Source organism: Micrasema longulum, unplaced genomic scaffold (genome assembly GCF_059751315.1).
Source record: "Micrasema longulum isolate JH-2025_06_02 unplaced genomic scaffold, ASM5975131v1 h1tg001717l, whole genome shotgun sequence".
In the NCBI taxonomy this organism is placed as follows: Eukaryota; Metazoa; Arthropoda; class Insecta; order Trichoptera; family Brachycentridae; genus Micrasema; species Micrasema longulum.
The window spans coordinates 41,852-62,650 of record NW_028278895.1 but is presented as its reverse complement, the minus strand read 5'-3'; the positions used below and the strand labels follow the sequence as shown (position 1 = coordinate 62,650).

The following is a 20,799-nucleotide window of genomic DNA, read 5'->3' as shown; positions in this document are numbered from 1 at the left end:
TGTGTGCGTGGTTTGACTTTGTGAGGAATAAAGTAATAAGAAATCGGACGCAGCAAACTCCGGTGACAACTGTCACCAAGCGGGGGCAATACGGTTTGCTGGGTCATACACTGCGGATGTCTCCTGAGAGCCTTAACCACGCTTACCTATTCTACAAGTCATCAGGTTCTCGACGTCCACTGATGACCGTTCGTCAGCAGTTAATGTCTGGACTACAGGACGTGAAACTGACTTGGGAGGACGCATAGGTACTGACAGCTCTTTGTGGACACCATATTTTATATTATTTATTTATTTATAAATACGCCCAATGGGCTTTTCTAGGGACATTTTTACACATGGTCGGCCTCGTTGTGCAATGGTCAGCGCATTTGCCTACCATGCAGGAGGTCTCGGGTTCGATTCCCGGCATGGTTGATATGAAATATTATTTAAAAAGGTTTTTTTACACTAGAATATTTCATACTCCCAGGACTGGTACTTGAAGCGTGAGACTGATCACCTTTACTTCTTGTAACAAAAATGATCAAGATACGCTGTTATTGATGTACCAATGCAGTGCTCTATGCACCATTAGGTACGGAAAGGGAATGATGATGATGATGATTTATACATAGGAAAATATTATAAAGAAAAGTAGAAAGACACAATGGTATATAGTAGACTTGGTGGGAGTGGAAGCGGGAGAGAGGTGTTTTTTCATTGAATTTGATTCAGTGATCGTTTGAAAGAAGACAACTTGTTATCAAAGAAATCAAGACTGGTATGTTTGTTGGCAGATCTGAGAATTCTGGGCATAGGGGAATGAGAACCATAGTTAGTTCTATGGTTATCGGTATGAAAGAGTAAGTTTTGTCTGAGGTTTCTAGTTGGGATATTTAATTTTATCGAGCTCAGTAGTTCAGGCGCATCAAATAGTGAGTTGAGAATTTTAAATAGGACTAGAAAGTCAGAATTATTTTTAATTTATTTATTTCATATGCTCCAATTAGGGAGTGGAGATGAAATGATGATGATAATGATAATTTTGGAGCATGTTTTTTTTATTTTTTTAATTGACAATTGACAATCGAATGCGACATCGTAAATTCAGCTGTCAAACTTACTTCTCGTAAAACGCTCGACATTCATGTTTGAATGACGAGTGGGTATTTTTTATTGTATTTTAACTTAAAATTTACAACACTGATCAATGTTATGGTGATGTCGTATCAATAAATGTGCAACAAATACAACTCTACTTATTCTCAATCCCTTATCAAATGAAGTTTCACTAAAAACATGATTTTAAAATTATTTTATCCCTCGTAAATGTTGAAATACGTATTTGAAATATATATTATGCAATATGTTTTTAAAATCCGTTGAATGCATATAAAATATTTCTAATAACATGTAGATGTGTGTTATGTCAAAAGCAAATAATAATTATAAATGTTGCTGTGTCTCAGTAAAACATTTTCTTTTATTTTTTTATAATATACTATACACAAAATATTCAACGGAAGAAGTTCGACAAGAAACAATAATAGTTTACGTGCGGCAGGAGAGCCATAGATAAATATGGACTTTTTTATTCGTCTTTGTAATTCAGTGAGGAATTCCACTGTTTTCTAATTATTATTTTTTTCTATTAGCGTACTATTAAACTAAGCAATTTTTTTTTGTGCGTTATTTACAAAGATATGATTTTTTAAAGTTACATTTATCAAATACCGCGCCAAATGACTATAATCAGTATGTCACTTTTCAGTAGTGACGTCATGAAACGGTTGGCGTTCTTTTCACTGACCTGACAAGAATCTATGGAATTTTGCTTTGAGTACTTCATCCAGTTGATCGTAATTTGCTCATTTCTATGTTGTGGTTATTTTTACGAACGTTTCGATTTAGAAAAACCTAGAAAGTTGACATAATCTCTGGTTGAAATGTCAAATTATACTAATTATACTATTTTTTTCTATGGTCAAAACGTTCCTCACAAGGTGCGGGGGCTTTAAAGCGGATACCGGAAATACTACACGTAGATATAAGGAGTGACGTCATTATTTACGATTTTAAAATGAATACTATTTTTAACATTTTTTATTTATTTTTTCGTGCGTTTTTGAGATATTTCATCCTACTCCAAAATTTTCAAATATTCACGTGTACACGAAAACATTTTTAAAATTTAATTCCGGGTTGGGCTGGAATTTCTCATTGTCGAAGGGTTTTCAAGAATAGCCATATGACAAACCAATCGAGATGCCCGATCGACTATTGTCGAGTGGGTGACAAAATGTCACATATTTCCAGCATTAGGCTCCTGTACAACGTACAATGTTTAATTTTCAACATTTATTCACACGTCACTCCAATGTTTTTTACACATTTCTTCTATGCTAATTTTCTTCGGCTAGATTTTAATTTCTTGTTTAATAACTTTTCTGTTATCGTTCAACGTAATAATTATTTTAAATAGCATAATATAAACAATTTGCCAGAGACATAATCCTTGCACCTTTGACCGAATTGCACCTTTAGAACGAAAACGACTTAACTAAAAAAAACCTTTAAATGAGTTAAGATCGTAAAACGACTTAAATGAACATTATCCATCTTTCTGCATTAAAAAAATGTATCATTCGGGTGGGAATAGGACAAACCGTTACATCGGTCTCTTTGTTACTCAGATAATTTAGGTTTCGTCTCAGTACGGAAGCGACGCTATCAGTGTTGTGTTTATATAGCTGTGTGAAGGACGCAACACAGACAAACACATAGTGACCAAAAGCCGTTTAGTCGATTTTTTTATTTTTTATCATTAAATTTCATAAAAGATACATGTTTTTAAAAAATATATATACAGATCTACTTTTATACATCTAGTAAATTTTATCACTGTAACTCTCCAAAAAGGAGACTAACTCTTAAAAAAAACATAGCATATATAAAGAAAAAAAACATAATTTAATAAAAGATTTATACTAATTAACATTTAATGCAATTTTTACATGTGCTCAAAAAATTTCTTTGAAAGTTTTACGTAGTGACTAATTGCTGTTAAATTTCTCTTTTAACTCGTTCGTTTTTGTGATGTAACCGGCGTTGCCAATTGTACTAAATTAATTATTTTTTTTGCACCACAACAGGCGGCCCAATTACAGTGGTGAATTACACCCCAGAACACCCAGGCTTGAGAAAAATCAAATTATTATTTTTTGTGTTCTCACCTGGAATCGAACCCGGAACCTTTCGTGTGTGAGTCAAGCATCTTGACCACTACACTACGGAGGCCGCCGTAACAAATACTTAAATACAGATATGTAAAACATTAATTTGAGAGAAAGATATGTAATCTAATCAGATCAATAAGAAAGACAGACATGTAATTTTAATTAGATGAAAATGGACAGTGATTATCAGGTGATCATTTCCTAGCCTCAAGTTAAGGTTAACCCAAGGCCGCCTCAGGTTACCACACAGGGACACGAGCAAGTTTTTTCACACAGTATGTTAAAGGTTAGGTTGAATGGCTGTATCCGATCCTCATCCCCTGTAAAAATGTGATTGTTTATGATGGCCAAAAGAGCAATGAATAAAAAGAAAACTGGCTTACTTTTCCTTGAGAGGCAGGTTATCTAACTCAGGCACTCTGCACCAGTAGTCATCGGGAACTAGCGTCATGAAGATCTGGGAGAAGTAGACAAATGACACAAAGAAGGCGAACGGGATCATCAGCAGAAACAAAATCTTCTGATAAAGTCCAAACTCTCCTAAATACGGAAGAATATCATCAAAGTCCAATGATTCGCTCGTCTCTCCTTGTCCTGGTGGTTTTTGTCTATGGTTATCATTGTTATTGCTATTGTCTTTGTCTAATTTAACGTTTTTGAATGTTTCGTCTTTAGGATCGTGTTCATAGCCCCGATTTTCAAAGGCGCCGTTTGAATCTAGCCCCCCATCTTTCGTCACGTGGTTCGTTTGGCTGTCTGTTTCTATGTTTTTTCTTCTGACATTTTCTTTGCTGGTTTTCTTGTTATCATTGTCAGAAGGTGCAACTGTTTCATTATCCATTGTTGAATTTGAAGCTGATTGTTCGTTCGTCAACGAATTTCGCTCTTGCGGCGCCATTTAACAAAATCCCCCTTTTTTGTTAATAGATTTCGCTTTTACACGATCTATATATTTCTTTGTCACGTATTGCGTAGTCATTCAGTATTTTTTTAAATAACCCCTAAAACTAACAATATCAATATATATATTAAAAACTTTTTTTGCACCATAAAACTGGCACCACATAAAACTTCACATAATTTGTTTGGTAACGGTTTTTTTTGCATGTACAATAATTTATTTCACTGCAGAAACATCTCCACCTGTAAAGAAAAGAAAAAAATACATGAAATAGTATCGAAACTTTAATATCATCTCTACTTTAACCAATCATGGTATTTTTGTGAAAAATGTAAATCTGAATAACTTGAAAAGATCTCAATTTATTACAACAGACAGGGAAAATATTATTGAAAAGGGATATGGAAGTCTAGGCAATAATAGGGCTTATAATCAATCATTGGTCATTGGGGGGTTTAACTGACCACTTTATCATTCACATACACATTTCCTTTAAACATACACATTCCCTCAACTCAACACAAGATCGAAAGAGTTTGTAGTAGTTCATTGATGATATCAGAATTCATTCTGCGTACTGGCATGGTTTTTGGTAATATTGTTTTGAGAATTCTTTATAACTCGTTGGTGCAAAGTAGACTCGAGAATGGCTCGAAGATTTGGAGAGCGTGTGTATCGTTTGTTTTTTTGATAAATTGCCTTTTATATGAGCTAGGATCATCGAAAACCCTAAAGAGTGCCTAGTTTTATGTTTTGACTTCAAATGTACGGTATACAAAAATGATAATGACTCATTTTGAAATAAGCAAAACGTGCCCACACAGCAAATTTCTTTCGGACATTCTTTCTATAAAAAAAATAATGAAATCCCTTCAGTTTCAGGGTGCGAAAAACGGGAATACGGAACCCCAATTTAGTAAATTGTATTAATTTATTTATATATACGCCCAATGGGCATTTTTAAGGACATATTTATGCATAGAAAATTATTATTGAGGAAAGTAGAAGGACACAATGGTATTTGGTAGCAGTGGAAGCGGGAGAGAGGTGTTTATAATTGAATTTGACTCGGTGATCGTTTGAAAGAAGACAACTTGTTATCAAAGAAATCAGGACTGGTATGTTTGTTGGCAGAAAGACACAATAGTATATGGTAGACTTGGTGGGAGTGGAAGCGGGAGAGAGGTGTTTATAATTGAATTTGACTCGGTGATCGTTTGAAAGAAGACAACTTGTTATCAAAGAAATATAAGACTGGTATGTTTGTTGGCAGACCTAAGAATTCTGGGCATGGGGGAATAAAAACCATTGTTTGTTTTATGGTTATCGGTATGAAAGATAAATAAGTTTTGTCTATGGTTTCTAGTTGAGATATTTTATTTTATTGAGGTCAGTAGTTCAGGCGCATCAAAGAGTGAGTATTTTACCATGAATACGAGGCGCCATGCTTTTAAAAGTTTTGTAATTTTGAAATTACTCCACGTGTGATTGGATCATTGGTTGGTTCGGAAGAACTAATGACGTCATTTAAAGTTCATCTTAATTTCAATAATTTTTTTTCAAAAAATCATACATTTTCAGGAAGCTTCCTTTAAAAATTAGCCCATTGGAAAGATAAAAAATTAACATATAAAGATACTGAAGTGGAAAATTCCGAAGGATAATTATAATAGAGAATGTGTAAACTAACAAAACATAACTGTTAGAGATAAAATGGCGACACGAGTAGCAGTAAATACAAGGTGAGAATTACTAAGGAATTTTCCATCTCAGTATCTTTGACGGCTTATTTTATGCGTGAAACTACAATTTAAAAAAAAACAAGTAACAAAAAAAAAAGTTAAAAAACCTTACCAAAATTTAAAAAAAAACCGCAACCGTTTTCTCACTACAATTTGTTATCTTTTATTTGTCATCTTACATTTGTATGTTTCTTTTTTACTTTTTTACAGTTTTGAAAAAAAAAAATTACTAATTTGTTTAGTTTTAATTATTTAGTTGAATTATATAGTTATATTTCATATTGTATACATAATGAATTTTTTACTGCTGTGATTATTTCTGTTAAACTTTTTATTGTAAAAGGTTCTTTGAACCGTTGATATATAAATAAATAATATTCCCATGGAGTTTTTTTTAAAAACTCATTTAGGGACATGCAGATAACAATATTTATTTAAAGACGTTTTAATATTTTAAACTGTAACATTATTTACAAAAGAAGAATAAAAATTATGATACACTACAAATTAAAAGGATATGAAAAATATTAAAAAATAACAAAATAAACATGAAACTAGGTATGGAAATAAATTCCAAATGATTATACAATCTGGGAAAGAAAAATTAAAAAAATATTAAAAGTTTAAAAATTACATGTATGTGTATATATAAGCTGAACTAGTGCGAGAGTGCAAATGTTAAAAATTACAAGAATTTTTTTTTTTTAATTAACAAAATATGCGCACACCCAATACAGGTTAAAAAAATATCAAAAATGTATTAAAATTACGTATACATAATACAAGGTAAAAAAGTATAAAAAAACACTTATACCTTTTAAATTTATGAAAACTTAATTGGTCTTTTTATGTTAAAAAATTGTTGTTTTTAATACTTATTTTGTATGACTGTATGTTTTCTGAATAAAATACATAAATAAAATAAACACAAATAACATTTCGATAGTATTAAAAATTACATATACAAGCAAAAAAGGTAAAATATTAAAAGTTATATGTTCAAGATGCGCATTCTCTGGATAAACTAACATTATTTATTCAAAGGCGTTTGGCATTCTATCCTCTCTGCCTATCCCTACGGGGAAACGGCGTGATGGTTTTTTGTTTGTTTGTATTCGTAGTATGTGATATTTCCCGCTTACGATGGCGCCTTATTAAGACTTTTTATAATTACGTATGTAATAACATATTTATAATGATATTTATTAGAAATTGATATTTGTAAATAAGTCGGCACATTTTACAGTAATATCAAATTACATTTCCAGGTAATATGTAAAAATATCACGGTCATATTACAAGTAAAGCGCCAGTGTTTCTCCTCAGGAAATAGAAAAAATAACGAAGTGTACGTAATAATACCCAATTGCGGCTGTTCAAGTACACTTGAGTGGGTTTTTTAGACCAATCGTAGGTCAAATGACAGAAAAAATACATATTTTCAATTTAGTAAAAGCAATCCGTACAAAAAGTCGTACTCTTGTGGACTTGTCACGGAAGTGATCAAAAATTTAAGGTCGATCGTATTTTAATTATGAAATAAAATGCGAACTATAGCAGGGATGCGGAACGTTCTAGATAAGGGAATATGAAAGTCTGGACATTTATCTACAGGCATTGACATATCAGTGGCGAATGGTGATTTTATTTACGGGTAAGCTTTAAAACAAAAATAGATGGTACAGAAATTCCATTCCATGACTTCAGTCAAAAACTTAGGTATCATTCATAAGAATTAAGGGTGGCACGATCAGGCTAACGAAGTTAGTCGTAAACTTTATAGCAGTTTGCACTCACTTAAAAGATTATAGAGTTTCTTGCCAATTAATGTTAAACAAACATTAGTCCAGAGCTTACTTCTTCCACTCCTTGACTACGCGGATGCATGTTATCCAGATGCTAACTCTGAATTGCTTGATAAGTTGGAACGATTGCGGAATATTTGTATTCGTTATATCTTTAATCTTCGCAAATTTGACCACACAACCGAGTATCGCACGCAACTACACTGGCTCAGTATCAGGCATAGAAGAAACATTCACATTCTATCACTTCTTCACAGTATTTTAAATAATCCCACTTCGCCTGTTTATCTGAGAGGGCTCATCTAACCTCTTTCACAACACGGACTATCTCTTCGTTCTAGTAACGAGAGAACCCTTTTAATACCCTGTCATCGGTCTCATTTTCTTGCCTCCTGTTTCACAGTAGTAGCCGCTCGATTGTGGAATAATCTAATCACTAATGTAGAGACGCCCCTTCTTTATTTACATTTAAGTCAATATTGAAATGTCACTATCTAAATATGTAAATTGTCCCTTTATCCTTCTTCTTTTCTTCCCATCCCCTCTCCTCTCTTCATAGTATAGTGTTAATTTTTTTTATGTATTTTTATTTTTGTTAATCTTTGCTTAGAATTTGTGTATAAAATTGTAAGATTCAATATGTCCATGTATTTATAATTTTCTCAAACTGAACGATTTGGGTAGGTGGGAAGAAATTGCCTTAAGGCAATATGCCCGCCCCATATATGTATATATATATTGTATATGTATATAAAGTGTCAAATAAATAAATAAAATAAAACAATATCATATATTTGTATCTTCATAAGAGGTCCCTAATAAAAAACAAGTCATTTATACTATAAATTGATATTTTTCTGTGGTTCTGTGTGATACAACAACTCTCAACCACGAAATCAACTCATACTATGTAACTTCGTGCTATATTTTATTATATAGATATATTATCCATTACTTTAATATATAATTCATTAAAAAATAAATAAAAAATATCACTATGAATTCAGTCGATATTAGGTATTCAATTGAAATGTCAACTGGCCGAATTGTTCTAGTAATTAATAGTGCTTAAAACGGCCGCGTGGAGCGCTATATGTCTTGCAATATGACGCATGAAAGTAATTATAGTCTTATGTCAAAAGAACCATCTCAAAGAAAAATTGTTCTTAAGAAACAACGTTTGAAATACTGTTTTCCAAATCAAGAATCTTCGAATAATTTGTGTAATCTGCAAGTTTGATCTAAGAGAAAAAACCCGCACTGGGGTGAAGATATTCAAAATATAGAATACTTATTTGTATGAAAAAATAAGCTGGAGTAATCGAACTAGTCTTGGCTTACCGCAGGCGCTGGGCGCGCTTTATTAGTATTTATATTTAAATTAGGATAAAAATACAAGCGGTGAAAATGATTTAAAATAAATGGTAATTATTTATTTGTTTTTCTGTAAATAAAGTTATAATAAAACATTATTATGGGGAGTCAAATATAATGGTAAGCTGCGCATAATCGATTCTATACACGGTTCGCCCCTGTGACATATTGGTATATGAGTTTTCTTTATAAACTTGTAAATAACCTAATTGATAGCCCAGAAATTGTTAGAAGCATTCCATATCGAGTCCTTGTCCGTGAAACTCGTCAATCTGTACTCTTCGACATTCCTAACTCAATAACTAATTTTATGAAAAATAGCACTCTTTGAAGAATACAGATTACCTATAATGACAGTTTTAGTGACATCGACATATTACACTTTAAATACAATATTGTCATCAGATCTGTTAAAGACATTTTAAATTTATCTCCTGCTTAACTTTTAATTTTAACTTTTAATTTCAACTCTTAATTTTTACTTATTTATATGTACATCTACTACCTGCACGTAATTAATTATTGTTGGTTGTGAATTTTTACTAAGAAATATAAATGTTCATGGAAGCAGAGAGAGAGGGGAGGAAAGTAGAGTTGAAGCTATACAATGCCTTCTCCCTTTTATGAACTTTTTATTTTATTTTTAAATACATAATTTTTTCAACAATGTTTGATTATGTCCAAATGCTTGCAGACTGGCTGGATTTCCTCCCTAGGGAGTTGTTCATATTTAAATTTATTTCAACAGAGAGGGAAAAAGTTTTCGAGAAGAAATTTGGAAGTCTAGGCATTTACAGTTTACCCTCTCTGTTGAAATAAATTTAAATATGAACAACTCCCTAGGGAGGAAATCCAGCCAGTCTGCAAGCATTTGGACATAATAAAACATTGTTGAATTACTACCTGGTAAAAGAAGAAGTATAAAAATTGGAAAATTGTTTCCAGGCGTTGCCTAGTGGGTGATTTGGTTCAGCCGGATGAATCTCACCCACGTGATAAAGGTTTCAGCTCTTTCACTTCACAAAAGTCAACAGATGGAAGAGTTGAGGAAATGTGGATGTTCAAACATGGGCAGAATGGTGAATGTTACACAGTGTGTAAAGTGGCCACTTAAACCAGCCAATGACAGGTCATAAGCCCTGTAAATGCCTAGACTTCCTAATTTCTTCTCGAAAACTTTTTCCCTCTCTGTTGAAATAAATTTAAACATAATTTTTTATTTAATTATTTTTTCCCCTATCCTCTTGCATTCATAATAAATTATTGTGAAATCTGTAATTGGTTTTATTTTTTTAAATTGTTCTTTTGTAACTTGTATTTATAAAAAAGACTGTGATTTCCTTAATAAATAAATAAAATATTGCATAGATTTATAAACCGTTACGCGTGTTGTCCAGATGCTTATTAAAATATATTTATGTTTATGTAATAATATTTCATTTTTATTTTTGATATTATTTAATAATGTACGTGCTTCCACTTTCCATTATGTTGTATCCCAACTCAACACAGGGCCCTTGGCCTCATAGAGTTTGGGATACGTTTTTTTTTCTTTCTGTAATATATATGTATTTGTATGAATAAATAAATTTATGCATAGACATGCTCTGGGCCCCGATTACAGTGGGAAGTTAAAAGAGTTATCTTCGACTGTCTATAAAGAAGAACCGATATCTGTGTACAAAAATGCGTATATTTTATTTTATTTAGAAAACATAGAGTCATACAAAATAAGTATTAAAAACAACAATTTTTCAACATAAAAAGATCAATGAGGAACTTCAGCCCTACGGGAAATTGGATACAAAAAATGCTTTCTTACGCGGGGTAAAAATTAGAGCATTAAATTGTAGAACAAAGTTTCTTGAAACTGTACAGAAAAAATAATAAAAAATACTTTGATAAAAACGCACTACTTTTAATGACGTCACTGGTTCATGTGAATCAACCTATGATCTAAGAGCTATGGAAGATTTCCGGTCTGCTTGTCGCTTCTGGACCAATAGGAAGAACTGAATGAGAATAAGCGGAAATGAACCTCTGACGTTACACGCGGAGTTATTTCAGAAATATAAAACTTTGAAAATCGTAGCGCCGATAATACGATATATAAAAATTTAAAAAAAAAAAATTTGACTTAGTTTACCAGTCTATTAACAAATATATATTTTTTTTAAAAACACTGAACTTCCTCATTAAGTTTTCATAAATTAAAAAGATAGAAACATTAAATGTGACAAAAAAATAAATAAGAGTTTTAAGTGAGAAAAGAATAATTGTTGACATTTGCGTATATATGCATAAACGTTTAAATTATCTTCGTCGGTAACCTATAATTGAACATGTATACAAGAAAAAAATGTATGCATTTTATGCTTTTTATACAGAAAACCGAATTTTACTTTGTAGACAAAATTGAAGATAAATGTAAATTTCCCGTCGTAATCGAGGCCCTGGGCCTTTAAAAATGATGACACTTAACTCATGCCCAAACGCTCAGTCATGCTCAACGCGTGTTTAGTCGATATTCGCCAAACCGAGAGAATGCATTATCATAAAACAAATTTTGTGTTATATTATGTTATTTTTTGTCGGCCTCGTGGTGTAATGGTCAGTGTATTTGTCTACCATGCAAGAGGTCTCGGGTTCGATTCCTGACATGGTTGAAATGAAATATTTTTTGAAAGGGTGTTTTTACACTAGAATATTTCATAGTCCCTGGACTGGCACCTGAAGCGTAAGACTGATCATCTTACCTTAATTTAAGAAAAATGATCAAGATACGCTGCGATTAGTGTGCCAATTTAGTTCCCTATGCACCATTAGGTGCGGAAAGGGAATGATGATGATGATGATGTTTTACAAAAAAATATTTTACTGACTGCACTATAAAAAAATAGGTTCTTTTTTACTATGTAAACATAAAAAAACTTTAAATAATAATTTAGAAATTTAGCCAAATTAATACGGTTTGATATTATACGGATAATATGCTGCTGTGATCATTTGTGTGAGGTTCAGTGATTGTGCTGTAGGTGATTTGACATGAACTAAAATCAACAAATCTTTTGGTTATTCCTAAAAATTGTAATTGAAAATGTTTCTGAAATATTTTTCGTCGTAGATTTCAAGTGTACATATATTGCTTAGAAATGTTAAGGCTGTAGTCTGGTAAAACGCTCCATACCTGCCCTTACCGAAAACGTTAAGGGCAGGTCTGAAGGTCATAAAAACGTAAATAAGATGTTGTTATAAATTAAATATTACAACCAGAATTATCTTTTTTTTAAAAAAGAGAATTCAATTCTGTAAAAAAAGGTTTTTACTAAAATATTTCAATTTTTTTTTTCAAAATAAGTCAATTTAAAGAAACCCTCAACATTCGATGAAAAAATTCTAGATAAATTATTTAATGTTAATACAAAATAAATTCCATTACACAAATTTATGAAGAAAAAATAAAAGAATTTGAGATGAATACGTCACCTAGATACCAAAATAATATTGAAATCTTTATATTCCACAAGTCATGGTCAAAATAGCTTCGTCTTCAAAGATATTAAAAATTACAATAATCTCCCCAATGAACTAAAATCTATTAATTCTAATAAATTAATAATAATCATTGTAAAACGAGGCAAGCGCAGAGACCTGCATATTTTATAGGCCCAATTTTTTTTAAATCTTTTTTTACTGATAATATTTCATTGATCCCAAACATTCAAAATTTTCCTTCTTTTAAAAAACACGCACTATTCTGGATTCAAACTAAATATGTTAACTCTTTTTTCTATAATATATTTTGTTACCCTTTAATCATAAGGAGTATTTTTATGTTTTTTATATAAAACAAAAAGTACCTTGTAATCTTTTACTTATAATATTTTCTTTTCTCTTATACTACACAAAAATATTATACCTGTCTTTTTATTATAGGAGCAAAAATTTATTAACTTTTCTTGTATCCACTAACAGGACATGCCTTTTTGGGATTTTTTTTTTAATAAAAAGAAATATTAGCGTTCTTATAATCTACCCAAATATTTCAATTTTGGAGACCATTTTCAACGAGTTGTAAATAACTCACTATTAGAAAATGGAAATCAAGTTGGGGTACAGTGGGGTTCGAACCCCGGACCTCTGATCCGTGAGTCCGCAACACTAGCCACGGGACCACAACCCGATTTTCGTTTACTATTTTTACTGTTACCATGTATTTCATTGCCATGTAATAATGCTTTATTTTTTAAAACTCTGTTTTACCTCTTATATATATATTGTAAAAAAAAACAAAAAATCATTTTGAAAAATTTAAAAAATTAAGTAAATATAAATATATTTTTTAAAAACATTTTCAACTGCATTCTATTTTGTATAATCTTCGATTAATACTAAGAATAGTCTTCTTCATTCTATGGTATTAATGTTTAATTATTTCCTGTTTTTCTTTATATATCCTATGTTTTTTTTTCTCATGTACTCGTATATTCAAAATTATATACACTCTAATAAATAAATAACTATAACGGCGTAAGTCACTCTCCAAGCACAAGAGCTAGTCTCTTTTTTGGAGAATAATGGCTATAACAATTACGAGATGTGTAAAAGTTGATTTACATTAGAATAAAAAAACATGTACCATTTATGAAAATATTTTGATTAATAAAAAATAAATACATAAAAAATAAAAATTACTTACCCTTTTAACGCAAATTTGTTTTCTTTATTGTTTAAACTGTAAATAATCTTTAACATTTAATATATTTGAGTAAATTACTGTAATTTTATATTAGGTACACTGAATTTTTTTACTTCATCAAATCAACTGTTTACAACGATAAAACATTAAAAAAAATAGCACAAACGTAATGTTTAAACTGAATATTAATTAATTTTGTATGATTGTTTAAATTCACTGTGTTAAATTATTCCAAACGCGCAAAAACCTCATAAATAAATTATCCAAAGTACGAGCTGATGAATGATACAATAAAAATTTGAATATTGAAAAAAATGACAGATTTTAAAATTTCGAATACACGAAATTATTTTTTATCACGAATAAGAACTATTTTTTATTTTATAAACAAACAATTAAACTAGTTACGTCGTTACTCTGTGGGGGTATGCTGAGGTGATAGAACGTCACAGCATACAGACCTCGCTTCCTCTACTTTCATACATCTTCTCATGCACGAGCGACGATTATTCCTGCATTTTTATTTTTTATTTTTTTTATTTGTAAATTTATTTATAAACCCTTACGGATTATTACATAAAATAATATATACATTTTTCAGTTATACTCTGTTGTTCAAAATAATATTTTTTACATCTTTTGAAAAGTTTGTCTGAGTCTTTTGTTTAGTTTTGTCTGGTAGTTTATTGTATAATTTCAGTCCCTGGTTTATTAGTCTTGATTGTCCTTGTCTTGTTTTAGAAAGTTGTATATGGTATTTGTCTGATATTCTCGTATTATGTCCATGTTGACTACAATTTTTTACAAGTTTTAGTTCTTCGTCTACAATTACATTAGTGGCTAATTTATAGTTAAGTTAAAGTTATATTTAAATGCTTAGTTTGTTTAAAAAGTTCTCTAGTTGCAGTTAAATAGGGAAGGTCATATACTAACTTTAATATTTTATTTCGTTGTCTTTGTAGTCTGTTTATGTCATTTTGATATCCTGCTCCCCTTGACATGCCCCTCTTCAAAAATAAAAACGACATGAATAAAATTGTTTTTTTAATTATTATTTTTATATACAGCATAGATCTGTTTATCCACACTGCAGTTATCCGGATGGAAAAATATCCGAGAAAATAAAAAAAATAAGGATGTGTCATAATAAAAAAATAAAATTTGTCAATGCAATTATCTTTTCTGTAGGTTCATGTTTAAATAAGTTTTTACGTGATAACGTCTGGCACTTATTAATTAATACAGATAATTGGAGTTTTATTGTAATTGGTTTTTTTTAATGCAAAGTATCTATTTCCGCGTAGAAAAATATAAATCAATGATTTGATAAGGAATATTGAAGACATTGAGGCATTTACGCGTATTATGACCTGTCATTTTCTGTGTGGGCCACTTATGGTGATTCTAAACCACAGATAACCAAACGAAAAAATGAAACTATTCTTTTTAAGATGGCGCTTTTATAATTTTTTATTGAAAAATGCAATTTCGGCGATTATTTTCAATGAAAATTTTACAAACCTTGGTTTGCGGAAACTTGTCACTATATTAATTGTAACAAATACCATAACAATATAAATTAGGTCCTTTTAACAAAATGGTGTACAAAACCAAAAAATAAGATAAGATATTTTTTCACAATGTTTGAGTACGTCCAAATGCTTGCAGATTGGCTGGATTTCCTCCCTAGGGAGTTATTCATATTTTAATTTATTTCAACAGAGAGGAAAATCATTTTTGAGAAGGGAATATGGAAGTCTAGGCATTTACAGGGCTTATGACCTGTCATTGGCTGGTTTAAGAGGTACACAGTGTGTAAAGTGAGGAAAAACATTTTTGAGAAGAGAATATGGAAGTCTAGGCATTTACAGGGCTTATGACCTGTCATTGGCTGGTTTAAGTGGTACACAGTGTGCAAAGTGGCCTTTGCACACTTCCATATTTCCTTCTCAAAAATGTTTTTCCTCTCTGTTGATACAAATTTAAATATGAATAACTCCCTAGGGAGGAAATCCAGCCAGTCTGCAAGCATTTGGACATACTCAAACATTGTTAAATTAACCACCTGGTAAAAGAAGAAATATAAAAAATGAAAAATGGTTTTCAGGCGTTGCCTAGTAGGTGAATTGGTTCAGCCGGATGAATCTCAACCACGTGATAATTTTTCAGCTCTTTTACTTCACAAAAGTTAACAGATGGAAGTGTTGAGGAAATGTGGATGATCAAACATAGGCAGATTGGTGAATGTTACACAGTGTTTAAAGTGGCCACTTAAACCAGCCAATGACAGTTCATAAGCCCTGTAAATGCCTAGACTTCCATATTCTCTTCTCAAAAATGTTTTTCCTCTCTGTTGAAATAAATTTAAACCTCTAAAAGCACAGGAAGTTCAGTGCTACCGAAAATTATTAATATTTTTTTTTCTTATGTGCGATAAATTTAAGGGCATTAAATTGTACAGCGAGGTTTCTTAAATATGTACAAAAAAATTAAATATTCGAACTACTTTGAACAACGTCACTAGTTCTTCCGAATCAATAAATGATAGATTTCCGGTTTCCGGAAGCCGATTCCCTAATCAGTAAAACTCACCGAAGAGAACTTGTGACGTCACACGCGGAGTATTTTTAAAACTACAAAACTTTAAAAAAATCATTGCGCTGATAATACGATACATGAAAATATTTTTGGTGTCTTTTAGCAAATAAAAAAATAAATAAATAAACCACTAAACATCCTCATTATGGATATAATTTACCCATCACAATATAACTTGTTTATATTCTCTTATAAAATTATACATTCGTCTCTATTGAGATAATTGCAGTCTTGATAAAGTTGACGCTTGCTTCACGCGCAAAAGGTTCCGGGTTCGTAAATCCGTAATGCCGTAAATCACCACTAGGCCACTGCATGACATAACTAATACTATTTTGAATATTATAAACTTTTCTGCTCACACAAATTTAAAATACACATTTGGTCATGATATTCACAATTACAATACGCGTTACTCAGGGAATCTTCATGTGTCTAAGCTTCGCTCAACAACATTTGGCATTAGGCCTTTTGAAAATATTAACTGCCCGATGAGCTAAAACACGAAAATTCGAAAACAAATTTAGAAGTGTCACAATAAAAAAATATTACTTAAATCTTTTTGATGGTAATAGTTATTAATGTAATTGATATAGATAAAAGTACGGTGTTTTATGTTTCTTTTAGAATAATGTTTTCTTACTATTTCGGATGTATTAACTATGTATGATATTATGTATTGTCAAATAAAATTTAAAAATAAAAATGTAAATAGGGACTCGATTTCTTACTGTCCATGCGCTCTGTAGCTGCAAGACGTGCTGCAATCTAGCTCCCATATATCATAATTGAAGATGAGGATCTAGAATCCCAACTGTTCTTGCGCTCTTTAGCTGCAAGACGTGCTGGGATATTTATTTACTGTACAGCGCCCTTGAGGTGATTTTCACAAAAATGCCACTATATAAATTATTTAAACATATATATACTGTCGCATTTTTTTTTTTTATGTACGGTCACAAATGAGTTTCTTTAAAATCTCCTGGGAGTGTAATATGTACTTTTTATATTATATGTTTTATAAATAATAAATAAAACAATTAAAAAAATACGTCCTGTACAAATATGAATAAATAAATAAAATACGAAATTTTTCTTTAAAAAAAATGACGTACGAAAAAATTATAAAACACATATAAACGGATTTTAGTTCAATTTTAAGAAATATTTTTTTGATGAGATGAGAGGAACTAGAATCCCAACCATCCATGCGCTCTGTAGCTGCAAGACGTGCTGGGATATTTATTTACTGTACAGCGCCCTTGAGGTGATTTTCACAAAAATGGCACTATATAAATTATTTAAACATAAATATACTGCCACAAATTATTTTTTTTATGTACGGTCCCAAATGAGTTTCTTTAAAATCTCCTGGGAGTGTACTATGTACTTTTTATATTATATGTTTTATAAATAATAAATAAAAAAATGAAAAAAATACGTCCTGTACAAATATGAATACATAAGTAAAATACGAAATTTTTCTTTAAAAAAAAATGACGTACGAAAAAATTATAAAACACATATAAACCGATTTTAGTTCCACTCAAAGAAATATTTTCTTGATAAGTTATCAAAAATATACGAAATTAGGGTTCTTAATTCAAACAGACTCAAACATATAAATAAATTAAATAAATTAATTGAATTAATTAAATAAATTTAATAAATTTAATTTAAACAAATAAATAAAATACGAAACTTGTCTTTAAAAAAAATGAAGTACGAAAAAAATATAAAACACCAATAAACCGATTTTAGTTAAATACTAAGAAATATTCAAAATCAGGTTTCTTAATTCACAAACAGTTGACCAATTGTATCGTTCGAACGCGCTTGAATTTACCTAACACAGGATGTACGAAGGTAGATACGTTTGGCGGGAAGCGCGTTCCGTTCGTTCCGAGTTTGAAATCGGAAAAGGAAAACAAATGAAAACCTAAGATGGCGTCACTCGGTTGAAACAAATGAACGCGGCGGCGAACTAACAGCCGACCGGAGGCGGGCGTCGCTTTTATAAAACCTTACCGATAACTTTAAACCTTTGTTTTCGTGAGACATTTTCTGGCCGGATTTTCAATCGAAGTCCAGTTTTGCGAATCGAAAAAAAAATAACAGGCGCCTCGGCGCAGTTGATCAGACCGTCAAATGAACGTAGTTATGCAGAAAGCAGCCGGTCCACAATTTTGACAAAATGAAATATTGGTGTTATCAGGTGCAGGAAGGTCAATTCGGAAGAATCGGGTTGTGGTCCTGTGGCTAGTATCTCGGACTCACAGACCAAAGATCCGTGGTTCAAATCCCACTCTACCCCAACTTGATTCCCATTTTCTAATAGTGAGTTATTTACAACTCGTTGAAAATGGCAGTCAAAATGAAAGATTTGGGTAAATCATAAGAACGCAAATATTTATTTTAAAAAAAAATTTAAAAATCTGACGTTGTTATGCAGAAAGCAGCCAGCCATAGAAAAGTGAAACTGAGATAATGGCACCTTTGTGAAAAGAGTAAATAAATAAATCTCCACAACAGTTGGAATGTTTTTGACTTTAACAAATGATAAACAAGGAGTATATTGTTTTTTTTTAAATTACGAACAAGAATTTAATTATGTATTTGACCAGTTTTAATGATTTTTAAATTCGTAAAGATTTTTTTTGCAAATTGAAAAATGTCGTTTTCTAATCGACACCATTATTAGAAGGTGATTAATACTGTTTTTTGTATTAAAGCGGTCTGGCTGTTTTACGCATAACATAGAATTGACCTTACTGCACCCGATAACATAAATATCTCATTTTCTCAAAATTGTGGACTGGCTGCTTTCTGCATAACTACGTTCATATATTCCTTTCAAATGTTCCCTTTCCTTCCTGCTGACAATCCTCATTGAAGCGAATCATTTCCTTTTTTTTAAATGTATAATTAAACTCATTAATTTAAGAATTAAAGTACACTTTGGCGGTGCGATATCTTCCAGCCAGCAAAAATCAGACTCCTAAAAAAAATTGGGAAAAACTTGTACTTATTTTTTGAAAATATATAAAAAATACACCGATTTATTTTAAAATTACCGATTTATTTATTATATATACGGCCTTAGCCAATAAAAACAGTTATATTAATGAACAAATTTACGTAAAACAATGCAGACTGTGCAATTGTTGCAGACGTTTTTTTTATAAATAGATAGAGCTTGCACGTATAAACTTATTCTTAAAAAATACTCATGTTACACACATATGCTGAGGAATGTCGAAATTGTTGTGAATAGATTCATCTTAACGAATTATTTCACATACAAGGCAACGTCTGAAAACAATTTTCCAATTTTTAAACTTCTTCTTGGACCAATAGGTTTTATTACAACATTTTAGTTTTTCCAAATGTTTGTAGATAAGGTCGTTTGACCAAAAAGTTAACGCTTTAAACATAAAAGTTTTTTTTAGTGATTAAACAAAAGCTTTTAGGCAAAGCTCTGTTAAGTCAATTTTATTGTTTTAAAAAAACGTTTGTTTAAAAATGACAACATACAAAATGTCTCGCTATTGGCGTCCCATCAATCTCACGTCACATGTCATGACCGCCGAGTGTGCTTCTAACGAAAAATTCGTACAAGTACGGCGGGGTGACGTAATACGTGCCATTTATCTCATAGGGCATGAAACGTCTCGTTTTCGGATAATTCAAAATATGCATATTTCAAACCTATGTGGAAAATTTATCCAATGTTGCACGGAAATAAAATAAAACTACGGTTAGCGTTATTTTTTGCTTATTTAAAAATAATAAAAAAACCTGGAAATAGTGTTTTGTTCCGAGGCACCTACTCACAAAGTTTAATATTTTGCTGAGACCACTTAAAAACACCGAATCGAGTTGAGGTGTAGTGGCTAGTTATGGACTCGCGGATCTAAGGTCCGAAGTTTGATTCCCATCTACCCCAATTTGATTCCCATTTTCTAATAGTAATTTACAGATTATTAAAAATGGTTAAGTAATTATAAAATTAGTTGGTTTGGTGGCGCAATGGTCAGCGCGTTAGCCTGTCACGCAATAGGTCTAGGGTTCGCTTTCCAGCATAGTTGAACTGAAATATTTATTAAAAAAACTGTTTTTACACTGTAATATTTCATTTTAAATCGGGTCGTGGTCCCGTGGCTAGTGTCTCAGACTCACGGACCAAAGGTCCGTGGTTCGAATTCCACTCTACCCCAACTTGATTCCATTTTCTAATAGTGAGTTATTTACAAGTCGTAATGGCCCTCAAAATTAAATATTTTGATAAATTACAAGAACGTGAATATTTATTTTTAACAAAAAAAAATATTTTAAAAATTGTCCCGGTACTGGGTCCTGAAGCGTAATACTGATCATCTTACTTTTGTGTAACCAAAACTGATAAGCTGCGATTAGTGTATCAATGCAGTGCCCTATGCACCACTAGGTACGGAAAGGGGAA

General features: G+C 31.3%; 1 protein-coding gene across 1 annotated transcript; it reads right to left on the bottom strand.

Annotated features, from left to right (window-relative positions):
- Positions 1-3,597: 3,597 nt before the first annotated feature.
- On the bottom strand, positions 3,598-18,322 carry LOC148274230 (uncharacterized). The gene is made up of 2 exons (XM_088237420.1): positions 18,184-18,322; positions 3,598-4,361 (listed from the first exon to the last, which is right to left on the bottom strand). Exon 2 carries the CDS (start codon positions 4,114-4,116, stop codon positions 3,598-3,600), a length of 519 nt encoding a protein of 172 aa, XP_088093546.1. The 5' UTR covers positions 4,117-4,361; positions 18,184-18,322.
- Positions 18,323-20,799: the final 2,477 nt, after the last annotated feature.

Excerpts from the sequence above, each read along its gene's own strand:
- LOC148274230 (XM_088237420.1), bottom strand. The coding sequence starts at position 4,116 with ATGGCGCCGCAAGAGCGAAATTCGTTGACGAACGAACAATCAGCTTCA.